The sequence below is a fragment of the Drosophila sulfurigaster genome, chromosome 2R, assembly GCF_023558435.1.
Source record: "Drosophila sulfurigaster albostrigata strain 15112-1811.04 chromosome 2R, ASM2355843v2, whole genome shotgun sequence".
Taxonomy (NCBI): Eukaryota; Metazoa; Arthropoda; class Insecta; order Diptera; family Drosophilidae; genus Drosophila; species Drosophila sulfurigaster.
Window position 1 is genome coordinate 9,318,014 of NC_084882.1, and position 15,485 is coordinate 9,333,498.

At 35.0% G+C, this 15,485-nt stretch overlaps 3 protein-coding genes across 6 annotated transcripts; all 3 read right to left on the minus strand.

Annotated features, from left to right (window-relative positions):
* Positions 1–5,232: 5,232 nt before the first annotated feature.
* Positions 5,233–8,842, minus strand: LOC133837566 (uncharacterized). 2 transcript variants are annotated; one of them, XM_062268370.1, is made up of 7 exons: positions 8,534–8,842; positions 8,168–8,475; positions 7,562–8,112; positions 6,092–6,238; positions 5,924–6,034; positions 5,708–5,865; positions 5,233–5,647 (listed from the first exon to the last, which is right to left on the minus strand). In XM_062268370.1, exons 1-7 carry the CDS (start codon positions 8,748–8,750, stop codon positions 5,361–5,363), a joined length of 1,779 nt encoding a protein of 592 aa, XP_062124354.1. In that variant the 5' UTR covers positions 8,751–8,842; the 3' UTR covers positions 5,233–5,360. The 2 variants fall into 2 exon arrangements, with proteins under 2 accessions (XP_062124354.1, XP_062124355.1); XM_062268371.1 differs by lacking the exon at positions 8,534–8,842 and having other exon boundaries at positions 7,562–8,099; positions 8,168–8,310.
* A 189-nt stretch (positions 8,843–9,031) lies between these two features.
* LOC133837660 (uncharacterized) lies at positions 9,032–11,660 on the minus strand. Its single transcript, XM_062268501.1, has 7 exons — positions 11,339–11,660; positions 10,977–11,284; positions 10,046–10,605; positions 9,843–9,989; positions 9,677–9,787; positions 9,466–9,623; positions 9,032–9,411 (listed from the first exon to the last, which is right to left on the minus strand). Exons 1-7 carry the CDS (start codon positions 11,553–11,555, stop codon positions 9,134–9,136), a joined length of 1,779 nt encoding a protein of 592 aa, XP_062124485.1. The 5' UTR covers positions 11,556–11,660; the 3' UTR covers positions 9,032–9,133.
* Positions 11,661–12,796: 1,136 nt separating this feature from the next.
* LOC133836323 (uncharacterized) lies at positions 12,797–15,144 on the minus strand. 3 transcript variants are annotated; one of them, XM_062266741.1, is made up of 7 exons: positions 14,844–15,143; positions 14,480–14,787; positions 13,864–14,423; positions 13,653–13,799; positions 13,485–13,595; positions 13,273–13,430; positions 12,797–13,219 (listed from the first exon to the last, which is right to left on the minus strand). In XM_062266741.1, exons 1-7 carry the CDS (start codon positions 15,061–15,063, stop codon positions 12,939–12,941), a joined length of 1,785 nt encoding a protein of 594 aa, XP_062122725.1. In that variant the 5' UTR covers positions 15,064–15,143; the 3' UTR covers positions 12,797–12,938. The 3 variants fall into 3 exon arrangements, with proteins under 3 accessions (XP_062122725.1, XP_062122727.1, XP_062122726.1); XM_062266742.1 differs by having other exon boundaries at positions 13,072–13,215; positions 14,844–15,144; XM_062266743.1 differs by lacking the exon at positions 14,844–15,143 and having other exon boundaries at positions 14,476–14,618.
* Between the last annotated feature and the right edge of the window lie 341 nt (positions 15,145–15,485).

The window sequence follows — 15,485 nt, forward strand, 5'->3', positions numbered from 1 at the left end:
CTTGGATCTTAAGCTTCTGGAAAACTGTCGTGTAGGGTTCTGTTTGATAGGCATCGCTTGAACATACAAACAGTTAAGTAAATACATGAAGTTGCGCATGCGCATAATGAGTTAATTGAGGTATTGAGAGCCAGCAAAGCCACCAAAGCCAGCCAATTTCAATCCAAATGAAATGAAGTGTATAATGTTTGCATTATCACGCTTTACAGTTAGGCACAACAATGTACACACAAATTGCAAAAACAATGCACAGGCAGCTGCTGCCGTGGCTGTTGCTGCTGTTGTTGAAGGGCAACAAGCGAGCAACTAGTTAGCTTGAGTTGCCTTGCATTTGACTTGGCCAAAATCGTGGGCGTTGCTGCAATCGACAATGGTTGGGGTCTTTGGGGTCCTAAGGTCTTGTCTTGTCGTTTCGTTTCGGCTGTTGTTTCAATTTGCTGATAACCACAGCACAGCAGCTGTATGTATATAATTATTTAGCATCGGCATAAAGACATAAAATTTGCATAGACCAGCAGCTGGTTGGCTGCGAGAACCAAAGAATGATACTCTGCCATACAATTGCATAATTACAACAACTTGTTCAGGGTATAACGCAAAGGTTCTACCCTATGCTGATATTATTACAAGTTTCACAGTGTGCTCATGTATCTGTTGCCACCATCATATTTAGAACCACAATTTACAGGGTATCTGTGGCTCTAATAAGAAACAAGACGACTCTGACATTTATTTTGCATTTTGCCATTGACATCTGGGCGTATATTTGGCTTTGTCTTTTATCATATTATTTAATTAAAATAATCATTGGTTATGCTGATGTACGCCCAAAATTGAAGCCAAGCGAGTTACACCACAGGAAATTCATATTTATAGATATTATAACTAGTGTTTGAGATCATTTGTTTTTACCTTAGAACTAACTTCTCTGCTTAACGGGTGAGCACTTTTAATGGCATCCCAACACGAAATGGAACGTGCAACATGGAACTGAAGCTGAAGCAACCAAAATTGCCAAATAGCTGTAATTCTTATCTATGATTTGTGAATATTTATGAGGCTCACTTAATTAGGTAGATTAAACAACATTATTACTATATTTATGTATGGCGTTTTCCAATACTGTGATGGCCAAGTTCAGTTCGCTGCTTAAGTCTTTTGATTTTCGGACTCTGGGAAAGTTTAGGTACGAAAAGAGTTAGAACCCAAAGCAAGTTTATTGCTCAACATCTTTTGTGTTCGTTTGCGTGTTTGACATTCTCATTTAATTTTATAAATTGCATAATCATGAATGGTTCGAATGTATTCATTTAGACTTTTGTTTGGCCTGTTCCGCTGGTGACACAGATTTATTTATAGCCGATATTTGTTAAGTATTGTTTTGCTTTGTGCTAAAAGCCAGTTTGATTAGAGTTTTCGATGCGAGTAAAATAGGAGTGCCTACAGAACAATGCAAAAAAGACAATTTTATAATTGAAATATGAATTGAAAGCAACGGCACTAACATGTTTTAAATATTTTCATTGGAAATCATTAAATTGAATAATTCATTCATAATATGTTAATTGAGAATTGCAAACGAAATTGTTACCAAATTAAATCATGTCCCTGTCATGCTGAGAAAAAGAAATGAGAAACAAATTGAGAAATGGGTACGCACCCATGACCACGACCCCAGCCAATTTTGGATTGAATTGCTTGAAATTATTTCACTAACTCGAACATGTATAGTCAATTTATGGCTCTTTCTTTCTATCCATTTGCCGTTTATGGCAATTAAATAAAACATGCAACAGTTGAGTTTCTGCAATTGAAGCGACTGTGACGACAACTCACTTACATAACAGTATGTAAATGATTTCGGCAAATGAAGAAGAAATATGGCACGATGCGAGCGAGCATCGGTCTCCACAGCAGGAACGGAACACACCTCAAAAATCATGCATGTCCAAAGGGAAGCTCAAGTTGGTAGCTGCTATGGATTAACTACTATCCCATCCCATCCACCCATCCGAGCATATGCGCTCCACAAAAGCCCAGCCCAAGCAGAGGCCGGACCGCAATTGAAGCGCAACCATTGACAAGATAATTCCTTAGGAGCTGCATGCGCGCTGCAAATCCATTTAAATACACTTCTAAGCTAAAAACTATTTCGCTTCCGAATGTCTTTTGTAACGAACAGTAAAGTGTGTATTACATAATGTTACATTAATACAAATTTTTGTACTAGTAATGACAATTTATTTTGTTTCTTATTAACAATGTTTTGAGTACAGAAAATAAATCTAATTGACAATTTATTTGTTCCTTACATGGTAGAATTTGTTAATGATTTGAAAAAAAAAAAAAACAAAAATACATCTAATAAAATAAATACTTATTTTAAATACTGATTATTACCTTACTTAGTACATTGCAATACGTAAGCAAGGGTATCAAGGAAACGCTGTATTGCAGAGGCGGTTTTTCTTTTACTCACTGTCCGTCCTCAGATTACAAATTGTACGAAAAGGAAAAAAATCGCTGGCCACGACTCAGCTGGTAGAAAAGCACAAAATTGGCTAGTTTCGCAGACCGCGTTAAGTTGACTGACTACCAATTGTTTTGCCACGAAACTGCGACTCCTTCACGAATAATTTCAAACACAAACTGCTGCCAACATTCAAGAAGGTTCATAATTATCAAACGAAACCTTTTGGCTGTGGTTTCTTTACTGCTGCTGCTCTCTCGTAGGCTGTGAGCTGTGGGCTGTGGCTTTCGGGAATGTTGTAACCGTTTTTGATGGTAAAATTTAACTATAGGAACAGCAACTGCAACTGCAACTGCTACTTTTTTATTTTTGTGGGGCACGAGTGCAAAGTATCGGGTTTAATGGGTATTGTCTCCAATCCCTTCAGTTATGAATGGAATATTTCTTTAACCCAATTGATGGGTCATGTGAAATTATATATTTGTTTTTATTATTGCCTTAACAACAGAATTCATAATTGTGAGCACATCAACCTGATTGATCTTATTGCATTTTGTTAATAGCTCTATACACGTATTTCCACAGCTCCGTATACGCGCTCATTTGATTTATGATGATTTGTGTATGATAAATATGTTTTTAATTGAATTACTTGCTCAACGATATTTGGGGCGAGGCATAACAAATTAGTTTTCCTACTAATGTCTATAGCTTTTAACGTTTGTGTTTGGATAGATGTCTGTTGGATGCAGGTCAATCAAAACTGACACCTGACAGCTGCCCTCATTTGTCTCTCACAATTCAGCTCATATCTTTAGAAACAGTATAGATCAAAATAAAATATATATAAAATATAAATAAACCTACAATAACATTTGTGGCACAATTAGAAACATAAACTTTTAATTCCAGTTTTAATACAAAATTAGAGTATTCGCCAAATATATTAAAATATTGGAAAATTTATGATTAGGTTTGCTTCGAAGTGTATATTACAAATCAAATAAAATTAAATATGTCAAAAAATACTAAAAAAAAAAAAAAATATAAAAACAAATTACTTTTTTTAGTGATATTTTCTGTTCGTAATAAAATATATATAATAAATTTAAATTTAATATATTATTAAAACTCAACAAAAATAAAGTAACATAAAAATTAATATACCCAATTATGGTCGCAAAATATAAAAACTACAGTATATATATATATATTTAAGAAAATCTATTAATTAAAATAATTTTATAATTTTAAATAAAAAATATTGACAAAATAGTATCCCTAATCCCATTATAAGAGTTATCATGCGTCATGGCGACCTATTTGAGGCGCAAATAAAATACAACTGCTTCTAAACACATTTTAAGAGGTGTACCTATTAATACAATAAATACTTTTTTATATATATTTACACAACAAACTAATTTAGAGCACTTGCAAAAGAAAGACAAACCGCTGCAAACAATTTGTAGCAAAGTATGAGTAGTTTGGTCAATTGTACGAGCTTCTTCATTGAGCCAAGCCACAAAATTAACTTTTAAGGGCAACCGCAAATATCAGTTACAAGTTGTTGTTTTTTTTGTTAGCACTTGTGCCCAATTTCTTTGAAGTTATATCAGGAGGCAGTCAGAGACAACTAAACCGCAACGGTCATAAAGGGCGTATGAAATTCACACTATGAATATGAGTTCGGGGCGCTACTCTCTGTAAAATGAATAAACATTGGCCTGACTATGGAACTATCTACCATGAGGCTGTGGCAAGTTGCCACAATGATTGTCTAGCGAAGCTTACATAACCTCACTTGTGCCTTATGTGTGGATCTCGCGTGTTCCCGTCCTCGCAAGCATCACCATCGTCAAAGTCGTCGTCGTTGTTGTCGTTGTAGTTGTCTTCATCAGCGTAGCGTCGGCGTGATATCGTGTACGCAGATATAAAAACATCATCAGAGATACACAAACAAGTGCACTCATGTACTCAGATTGAAGTTGAAGCGTGCGCTACTCAAAAGACTCGTCTCTACATTTGGGTTCCGTTTTTTTTCATCAGCGTCTTTTTTTCTATTCGGTGTTGATGAGCCCAACTTGCTGTGATCACTTCGGTGGCAACACTTATACATTTCGGGCAAATAAAGTTGTTACATTTTTATGACACCGTCGAGTTAATCCCATTGTTGTTGTTCATAGAGGAAGTCTCGTTGAATTGGCCAACGGAAATGATTAATGTGGCCCATTGATATATTTATATACACCATTAAAAGCTAAATACCTTCATTGACCCAATTTTTAAATACCTTACGTAATCTAAGATGATTTTATGGATTTTTGAAACAAAATTATAATTAAAATTCTAAACATAGTAAAAGAAGGTTATTGAACTCCTGAATTTACTACTTTAGATCACATTTCAACAGTTTTATAATAAAACAACAAACTTAAGAGATGATATATCGGGCATACAGAAGAACTACAGAATATGAATTATGAGTTCAACATGAGGATTCTTGCGCAATTCACAACAAATGCTAGACACTATTTTTCTCCAATTATTTTATGTGGCAACGGTACAATTCATCCGACAATTGTGGTGCTACTGAAAAAAAAAAATACAACAACAATCCGCTGAAAGTAAAAGCCAAAGTTGAAGCAATAAAATCCCATTCAGCGACGGTCTGTAGCAATTTTGGATCAATTATATGAAGTTAACTAGCGACTTCTGCTGACATCGTCATAGCCCCAACACTTGCATTGTTCAACTCACGATTTATTAATTCTTCTCTGCGCTATTTTATTATACGGTTCGTCGTTTTACAACCTGGACAGAAACATACATACACTGAACGTTTAGTGTTACGCTAATGACTTTAAAATTTGATATTTTTAACTAAAATTTAGTCATCGCGTTTGGCCATATCTTCGAGGAATTTGGCACTTGCCGCCTTAATTTGTTTGCGATTTGGTATGTGGGCCATGGTCTTGTTTTCCTGCAGCAAATCTTGCTCTTGGGAGACTGCCTGTTGGTCGTCATCCTCGGCGGCCTCATAATAGTAACGACTGGCCAAGAAATCGATATGATACTCCTCCTTATTGCGCTGAATCATTGCCGGCTTCATCTCCACCAAGTAGCCCTTCATTAGTTTGTAAACCTTTCGTTTCAGCAAGTGCATCACATTATCAACTGTGTGTAAATGAAAATATTAAGTAATGCAATATTTATGTGAAGTTAGCATGACAGAACTGTTTTCCTCATAAATCTCTGGGGCTGCAGCACGCATAGTTAACATTTCGAATTTCAAGAGTGGCAACTTCAGATACGAATTTGGATAATGGGATCGCAATGATCTAGGCGGTCGATCAACATGACGTAGAATTTCAATCAAATTCCAAATGTTAACACTGAAAGGTGTGAATAAAATTAATGATCTGTTAGAGTTAGACAATTGAATATTCTAACCGCAATAAAACATATGCCTTGCCACGATTCTTGATATGCTCCATTGTTGCCTTTTCCTGCTCTCCTTCTTCAATCAATATATTTTTTAAGTCCCTGATACGCTCAAGTCGACTTTTGAGCAGTACTGGTATTAATGAAGGCCAATTTATATTTATTATATTCACTCACTTTATTTCCTCTTCAGACAAATTGTTTACAAGTACGCCTTTGAGCACATTAGCGCATTTCATTTTGGTCTCGAGCATCTCATGACCCAACATATCATTCTCGATTAATCGATGCAGCTTCACATTGTTATCCACCTGACTCTTCATCCTGCCAGAAAAAATTTATTTAAAAAAAGTGTTGTTAATTACATACGTGGCATGTATTGCCATTTAAAAAATTGAATATAAATATACTATTATTTTTAAGAGCCATCAAAATATATCATTGGATACTTAAAAATGTCAATGTCATTTTACACTATTGACAGCAACCAACACCTTCAGCTATATTTAATTTCTGCTATATGAAATTACTTCTAGAAACTTTATTATTAAAATTATTGTTACTAATCGAAATTTTACTTTAATAATTAGCTAATTTGGTTTTTTATTTAAAATGGCTGAAGAGGATCTTAAATTGTTGAAAGATAATTGACTTCCATTCAATTGACGAGAGCTTTGTCATTAAAATCTAGGTGCTTATACTGGCTAACAGGAAGCAGACGAAACATAGCTTTATTATCTTTCGGGTAAAACATTTCCAACCAGTGCACATTGGGATGAAAGGCCTTTATTTTGGCAAAAACCTAAAAAGTTCATGTTAATATATCAATAATGTTGCAATTATTTCAAGCTTAGAAATGTCCCTAGACATCGAAAATATTTAATTTGAATTTTATTGCGCAGCCTTCGTCTTGCACCAGCTGTTTAAAGTCATCTGTTCTTGCCACGTTGTGCGTGCAAGCTTGCTGACTAGTAAAATTTCTTAATTTTGGCGTTGTCGTATTTTTAAACAGTTTGACTTATTAAAATACCTTAAATTGGAAAATGTTCTTCATGGTATGTAGAAAATATTTGTATAAGTTTTTAATTATATTTGTTTTTGTGTTGTCATGTTTTTAATGAAATACGTAAGCATTAGTTTTGTTGGTTCTAACCTTAAAATATTTGTGTTTCGTGGAGCATATCTAGCAAGATACAACAGAAAACAAATAACAACTTATGTGGTAGTATGAGTTATTATGTGTATATTCAGGTAGCATTTAATTAATTTGCGGGAATTTGCGGGGGGGTTAAATATTTCAATAGATACAAGCAAGGTTTCTCTTCGTCGGGGTGACTAACTAAAAATTTGGCTGGATTCAAATCGCAATGTCAAGGCCTCTTTTGACTGGGTAATTCCAAATGATTTTCCGGAAAACGATTTAGAGGTGATTAAAAAAAAAAAAAATAAAAAATAAAAACTAAAAAATAAAAAAATAAAAAATAAAAAAATCCGAAATTCACAAATAATATAAGCAGCAAATTCTCCAAGTTTTAACTTTCTAGCTTTAAAATTACGGTTATGGCCAAAATAAAGGCATTTCATCCCAATGTGCAGTGGTTATAGTCACCTTCCATTAAAATTATTTATTCAAAAAGAAAGACTTACCGTGGATAAATTTCCTTGGCCTGTGAGCATAATGTAACGAATTTCACCTCCTTAATGGTGCTCTCTATGGACTTTAGCACCAGCTTTAAAATCATCATGCTTCGCGTCTCACGTACATAACGCTTTGGATCTGCTGTTTTCGATATCTCTTCCTTATTCCTTATCTGGGTAGTTGGTTGTTTCTGCAGCGATGTTAGCATTTGCATCTTGGCTTGCAGGTTCTTACGCGACTTATCCTCAATTTGCCGAAACTCTATATTGAGCTCTTTGAACTTCGCGATGGCCGGAATGCCCAGATAGAGAATATGCTTTATGAAATTCGACTGATCCTCCATGTCACCGCTGAGAGAGCGAAGTATGGGCTCATAAAAAATTTCATCGTGGAGAAGCACTTGTATAATTTTCTTGTAGGTATTATTTATGGTCTTAATGGCCTTCAAACGCACATTGGAGTTCTCAATTTTTTTAATAAAAATACGTGATTTGAGCTCTTCCTCTAGCACAAACTCATTTCGATACTTGATGCGATTTTCTAACACTGCGCGATCCAGCTTTAAATAACATTATGACTAAGAATATAAGATAATTTATAATGTTTATAATTACCAATAATTCCCTGTATTCATGCTTGCGTTGATCTAGACGGAATTCAAGGCGATCTCGCTCTTTGCGTAGAACAAATGTGCGCTGATTGATATTGTCCACAACTTGATGAATGGGCATCCTTTGATAAAGACGTTGCATGTCCCTATGTTTGATTAAAAAGTTTCGTATCTTATGAGTATTATTGCCAGAGAGTATATTCTGTAGCTTAACACGTCCATCCCGACACTGCAATTTCAATCGTTTACTTTCCCGAAAGTATCGTTGTCGATTAGTCTTGGTCTCATATTTTTTATAGATGACACGGCGATCTAAAATGCAATCTCTGCTACAGATTATTGATAATTGAAAGATATATCCATCACTTACTTAGCAAGTCTGTCATTCCGCCAAATTGCTCGGTCAAAGAGTTGGGTGTCCATCGCTCATCGACCATAACATGTTGGCGTACGTAGGACATGCCAAATAGTCCATGGAATCTTAGAGCGCGAGGATGCACTGGCTTTGGCGCCATCACATCCCTATCCTTAGTCTTGTCTCGCCGAGGGCGATATGATAGGCATTTTTCTCGCATAAAACACGGCATTTTTATTTGTTTTTTTTTTAATATTTATTATTATTTATTTATTTATTTGTTTATTACAAAAACGTCTTACGTGTTCGTACGATTGAATTTAAATGAAATAATATTTTACATTCTTGATTTCAATTGACAGCAGCAGCAACGATAACTATTCTTTAAAATTCAATTGTTTTTGGTAGATCATTTTCATATAAGAAAATCTTTACAAAATGATGCATAAATAAAATACCTTTACTTTACTCTTTACAGGTTATGCAAAAGAATATTATAATAATTTACAAAAGTTTCGCATAAATGTTCTTGCATAAATCAGTATTTATTGTGTATTAAATGTAAATATGTTACATATGTGTCGAAAAATAAATATATTGACACAAAAACCATTATTAATCATCTCGTTTTGCAGCTGCTTCAATAAGTCGGGCACTTTGAGCCTTTATCTGCTTACGATTAGGTACATTTGTCATCTTTGAAGATATTAATTCGTCCTCGACAGCCATCATTGAAGTGCGATCTTCATCGTCGGGGCATGTACCAGAGAATCCTTGCAAAAATATTTTATGGTATTCTTCCTTCCTTGGCTGAATCGGCTCATTCATAATCGGCTTATAAGCTTTCATTAGCTTATGTACTTTACGTTTCAGCACTGTCATAACCTTCTCGACTAGAATGAAAACATGAATACTAATAAGTTTCATTTAGATAATTTCTAGCTCACGGTTTTCCTCGTATAACTCTGGGGGTGCAGCGTACATATTCAGCATCTCAAATTTAAGTAATGGTAACTTCAGATACGAGCTCTTGTACTTAACATGAAAGGTTCTAGGCGGGCGATCGACATGGCGAAGTATTTCAATAAGATTCCACAGGCAAATTCTAGACAGAATAATATTATACAGCTGATCAAATTCTTATTGACTACGATTTACCGGAATCTAACGTAAGCATTTGCACGACTTCTTATATACTCCAAAGTATCCATCTCGAACTTCTCATCTGCTGCTAACATTTTTTTCAGATCGGACATACGCTCTAATCGACTGTTGAAAATTGTTACTACGTCATTATTACAATTTCTATTATGAATTTACTCACTTAATTTCTTCCTCAGAGAGATTATTCATAAGCACACTTTGAAGGGCAGTCGTGCACTTCATTTTGGTATCTAGATTACTACGATCTAAAATATTAAATTGGATTAAACGCTTCAGATTCGTATTGCCTTCGTATTTTCCTTTTACACTGCGGACAAGATTTAATATTATAATATTACATTCATGTGTTAAGTGGAGGCTTACTTTGGAAAAATTTCTCTAGCTTGAGAGCACAACACTACAAGTTTTAGATTCTTGATTGTTTTCTCAATGATCCGTAGCTCCACTTTAAGAGCCATCATGCTTGATGTTGCACGAACATAATGTTTTGGATCTGCACTTGGCGGTAGCTGCTCTTTAGCTTTCTGGACTGTAACCGATGTCTTTTGGGGCTTTAAAAGGGTGCTAAGTATCTGCATTTTGGATTGCAAATTTTTACGAGACTTATTTTCTAACTGTCGATACTCAAAGTTCAGTTCCTTGAACTTGGTAATTGCTGGCATACCTAGGAAGAGTATATTCTTAATGAAGTTGGCCTGATCTTCCATGTCTTCATCTAGAGAACGAAGAATTGGCTCATAGAATATTTCATCCTGTAACAGAACTTGTATCATTTTCTTATATGTCGTGTTAATGGTTGTGATCGCCTTCAGTCGCACATTTGAGTTTTCTATTTTCTTGATGAGCACACGTGATATTAATTCTTCGCCCCTTACAAACTCATTTGCGTATTTTATGCGATTTTGAACATCGGATCGATCAAGCTGTTTACGTACGATATACAAAATATAAAAGTTGTCTTGAGATTAATGATAAAAGGACCTTTGTTTATTGAAATTGGGACATTTGCTGGCACTAGGGTAGAATCAGAAATAGCCTACGGTATATTTTACTATTTTATGGGTATAATTTTGGTATATTTTTAGAATATGGATTTATTAAATCAGAATTGCGTGTATCTTACAGTCGAGCACACTCGTCTGTAGCTTTCTTACTTGTTTAACTTATTTCGAAAGTTATTTAATCGAACATAAATAATTAATTTTACTTTTAAATAATTTCAATCAGATGAAAACTTGTTCTCTAACACCGATGCAGCATTTAATCGATAAAATAAATCTTATTCTTTACGAACCAATAACTCCCTATATTCATTCTTGCGCTGTTCCAAACGAAACTCCAGACGATCTCGCTCCTTGCGCAAGATAAATGTGCGCTGATTGATGTTATCAAGAACCATATGTATTGGCATCCTTTGATAGAGACGTTGCATATCACGATGCTTAATCAAAAGGTTCCTTATCTTATGCGCATTATTTCCATGCGAGATCTTTTGCAGCTTGGTGCGGCCATCACTGCATTGCGTCTTCAAGCGCCTACTTAGTTTTAAGAGCAACTTTCTATTTGCCCTCGATTCATGTCGCTTGTAGATCACGCGACGACCTAAACCAAGATTTAACATATGTGTCTACCTTTTCAGATATTTTAATCACTTACTCAATAGATCTGTGAAACCCGAGTATTGCTCAATCAACGAGTCTGGCGTCCACTTGTCATCAACAATCAGATGCTGACTCGCAATGCTCATGCCAAAGAGTCCATGGTATTTCATTGCCCGTGGACGAACGGGCTTCGGTGGCATCACATCCCTGTCCTTTGCCTTATCACGCCTAGAACGGAAATAAAGGCTTTTCTCCCGCATAAAGCACGGCATTGCGAATGTATTTTTTTAATGAATTACTTTTTTTTTTAGTGTGCCTATAAGGTGTATATGTGTTGTATGTATATGTTGATGGAATGAGTGTTGGAATTGAACTCAATAAGAAATGTGATGTAAGCATATTATTTTTTCCATGGACTACTACTATAAAAAATAAATAATACAAATTTATTTTCAAAAATTGAGATTGATTAAGTTGTAGTTATTCAATATTATTGTAGATTATTTCCTTTTTATTCTCGTTACCAATAGGGTATAGAGGTATTTTAACTGCAAGTAATGTATATAGCCAGAAGCAAATCTAGATTAAAAAGTACAGAAAATAATAACTACAGTATTTATCATTTCTGAAAATTTGGTTGCGATCGGATAAACGTGTTCGAATTTATTTAAGAAAAGAAAATTCCCGCTGTAATCGAGGCTTGGCTGCTTTGGCTGACAATCTGGGATATATTTACTCAATGGTATATTTTAAGTACTATATCAATATACCAAATATAATATATAGTATAAGCAACTTTTTTGGTATCTCACAGTCGAGCACACTCGACAGTAGCGTTCATACTTTTTGTTTTTATATCAGCTACCCATAGGGTATTATAACTTTGTGACGGTAGGAAATGTATGTCATAGGCAGAAGAAGGCATCTCCGACCCCATAAAGTATATTTATTCTTGATCAACGTCAAGAGAGCGATAGAGATATCATTTTTTTTCGATAGCACTTGTAATGCTTGCACGCAGATAAAGTTTGTTTCATATTTTTGACACGCCCACTTTTGCACACGGAAATCCACAAAAATTGAATAAGAAGAGTAAATTTAAAGCTATAGTTACGAACAGACAAGACTAACTAATAGCGGGTATATTACAGCCGAGCACACTCGACTGTTGCTTTCTTACTTGCTCATACTGAGCTAAGGACGTGTGATGTTGAGCAACAAACATGGTATTGAATCTGTGAAATATACTCTACTAATTTTAAAGCAAAGTGCCTATAACAACTAAATTTAAATTTCAATTAACATGTTTAATATGGTATATAACACCCACTGAGTTTGGTTTTGCCAAGAAACATTTATGCTGATGATCTGTCTCTCATAGAATGTTTCCGGAGAAGTGGGAGTTCTCTTTACTTCTTAACAAATACACTTCTGAATATTAATATTAATATTTCTTCTCTTTTGAGTAACAGCCTATCTATCCATTCACAATATTGTAATAATTATTTCCATCATGATGTAGGTTTTTTGATATTTTATTGCGGTTTTGATGTAGCCTAATAGTATATTTATAAATATGTAAAGTACGAGTGTAAAAATTGAAAGAAAGTGTTGTTATGTGAGCCAATTCCATATTAGCTGCATTTTTAAAGAGATTAATCTTCATCTCGCTTAGAAGCTTCTTCCACTAATCTTGCACTTTGTGCCTTTAATAATTTACGACTCGGAATTGCGGCCATAGCCTTATCATCATCGTCATCAATGGCAGCCTGATGGTGATCTTCATCGATATTGTCGTGCGCCGTGAATCCCGACAAGAATTTCATATGATACGCTTCTCTACCGTGCTCAATCATTTCGGGCGTTGGATTTATCGCCTTAAATGCCTTCATCAGTTTATATACCTTTCGCTTGAGCAAAAGCATTAATTTACTATCTGGAAAACAGTTAATTAATATAAATTGTATCTTATTCATAGAATCAACTAACAATCCTCCTCGTATAACTCTGGAGCTGCAGCATACATATTGTGCATCTCGAACTTCAGCAATGGCAACTTCAGATACGAGCTCCGATATTTAAATCGAAAAGTTCTAGGCGCACGATCTATATGTCGTAAAATATCCAATAGATTCCATAGTGAAAGGCTGTAATAAACAATAATTAAATATAAGATTTAAATAAATATACAAAATATTTACCGAAATATCACATAGATATCGGCACGACGCTTAATTTGACTCAATATGTCTCGCTCGAATTCCTCATCCTTTTTTAATATCTCTTTCAAGTCACTAATGCGATCTAAGCGACTAAAATAGAAAACTTTTCAGAATGTATTTAATTTAAAACAGTTTATATTTACTTACTTCATTTCCTCTTCGGAAAGATTATTTAACAATACGTCCTGCAGCATTTGGGTGTACTTCATTTTGGTTCTACGCATCTGATGATTTTGTAAATCAAGCTCAACGTTTAGTTTTAACTTCAAATTGTTTTCCAGCTGACCCTTAACGCTACAAATGGATATTTTTTATATTTAAGATTATCTAACTGCTGATTAAACTTTATACGACTTACCGTGGATAGATCTCCCTGGCTTGTGAGCAAAGTGTAACGAATTTCAAATTTTTTATAGTAGTTTCAATTGCCGCCAACTCCGACTTGAGTTTCAACATGCTCCGCGTTTGACGCACATAATGCGCATCAGTTTCTTCCACGGACATCCGCGGGGCTTTTTCAGCCACCGGGACAAAGGCTGTAGGTGGCTTTTTCAAGGACGCCAACATTAGCAACTTAGCCTGAAGATTATTTCGCGACTTGTCCATCAGCATTCTATATTCTTTATTCAACTCCTTGAATTTAACGATGGCCGGTTTGCCAATATAAAGGATATTCTTTATGAAATTGCCCTGATCCTCAATATCGGAATCGAGAGATCGAAGAATTGGCTCATAGAATATTTCATCTTGTAAGAGAACTTGTATAATTTTTCGATATGTTGTGTTAATTGTTGTGATCGCCTTGAATCGTACATTTGAGTTTTCTATTTTCTTAAGCAAAACTCGCGACATAAGTTCCTCCTCGAGCACAAATTCATTTTCGTACCTGATGAGGTTTTCCACTTCAGACCGATCAAGCTGTTTGGAACCACAATTATAGCATATAGAAAATTAATTAGCTAACCCTTACTAACCAGCAAGTTTTTGTATTCTTTTTTCATTTGTTCCAAGCGAAATAATAGACGATCTCGCTCCTTTCGAAGGACAAAAGTTCGCTGATTTATATTATCTGCAACCATGTGTATTGGCATCTTCTGATAGAGACGTTGCATATCTCGATGTTTAATCAAAAGGTTGCGTATCTTATGCGCATTATTCCCGGTAGAGATCTTCTGGAGCTTAATGCGTCCATCAGTGCACATCATCTTCAACCGCCTACTATGTTGTAGAAGGCGCTTACGATTCGACTTCGTCTCATGTCGCTTGTAAATTATGCGGCGATCTAAACCAGAATAAGTTCCAATTTCAATTTGCATCTATAGATTTTATAAAACATACTCAAGAGATCCGTGAATCCAGAATATTGCTCAGACAGTGAATCCGGCGTCCACTTCTCATCAACAATTAGATGCTGTGCCGCAATCGACATGCCCAAGAGTCCATGGTATTTCATTGCCCGTGGACGAACGGGCTTCGGAGCCAAAGCATCTCTATCGTTTGCCTTGTCACGCCGCGGACGACGAATCGAAAGACTTTTCTCTCTATTAAAGCAAGGCATTGTGTAAAAAATATTTATATATATTGCTAGTATGTATTTATTGTATTGTTATGTGATGTAGTATTTTGAAACCGTATAGTAACATACGTTCCAAATTTGAATGACTACTGTTTCATAGATAGCTGAAAGAGAATATACATTTTGTCATAATATCTGCACCCAAACTTATTCCCAATACAACACAAAAATTGTTAATTTTACACATTTATTTTGCACTAACATTTCATTTTTGTTTTCTTTTCTTTCTTGCAATTTTTTTTTTTTTCAAACATAAATTTATACAATTCATAGGGTGTACAAGTATGTCACTTTGTTATGCTTTAGCTCTGTAAAGAATGGGTGCTTATCTATTCATTTATAGTATTGTATTTATAGTATATAGTACAGACTTGCTCAGAAAACCACTTTCTTCCTCTTTTACA

What these genes read in the sequence shown, in the direction of transcription:
- LOC133837566 (XM_062268370.1), bottom strand. Translation starts at nt 8,750, where the DNA reads ATGCCGTGTTTTATGCGAGAAAAATGCCTATCATATCGCCCTCGGCGA. An exon ending in AAGGCATATGTTTTATTGCG is followed by an intron (nt 5,866 to 5,923) that starts GTTAGAATATTC and finishes CACACCTTTCAG; the next exon opens with TGTTAACATTTGGAATTTGA. An exon ending in AGAGATTTATGAGGAAAACA is followed by an intron (nt 5,648 to 5,707) that starts GTTCTGTCATGC and finishes ATTTACACACAG; the next exon opens with TTGATAATGTGATGCACTTG.
- LOC133837660 (XM_062268501.1), bottom strand. Translation starts at nt 11,555, where the DNA reads ATGCCGTGCTTTATGCGGGAGAAAAGCCTTTATTTCCGTTCTAGGCGT. An exon ending in GCTAGAGAAATTTTTCCAAA is followed by an intron (nt 9,990 to 10,045) that starts GTAAGCCTCCAC and finishes TCTTGTCCGCAG; the next exon opens with TGTAAAAGGAAAATACGAAG. An exon ending in AGAGTTATACGAGGAAAACC is followed by an intron (nt 9,412 to 9,465) that starts GTGAGCTAGAAA and finishes TTTTCATTCTAG; the next exon opens with TCGAGAAGGTTATGACAGTG.
- LOC133836323 (XM_062266741.1), bottom strand. Translation starts at nt 15,063, where the DNA reads ATGCCTTGCTTTAATAGAGAGAAAAGTCTTTCGATTCGTCGTCCGCGG. An exon ending in TGGATTCACGGATCTCTTGA is followed by an intron (nt 14,788 to 14,843) that starts GTATGTTTTATA and finishes ATTCTGGTTTAG; the next exon opens with ATCGCCGCATAATTTACAAG. An exon ending in AGAGTTATACGAGGAGGATT is followed by an intron (nt 13,220 to 13,272) that starts GTTAGTTGATTC and finishes ACTGTTTTCCAG; the next exon opens with ATAGTAAATTAATGCTTTTG.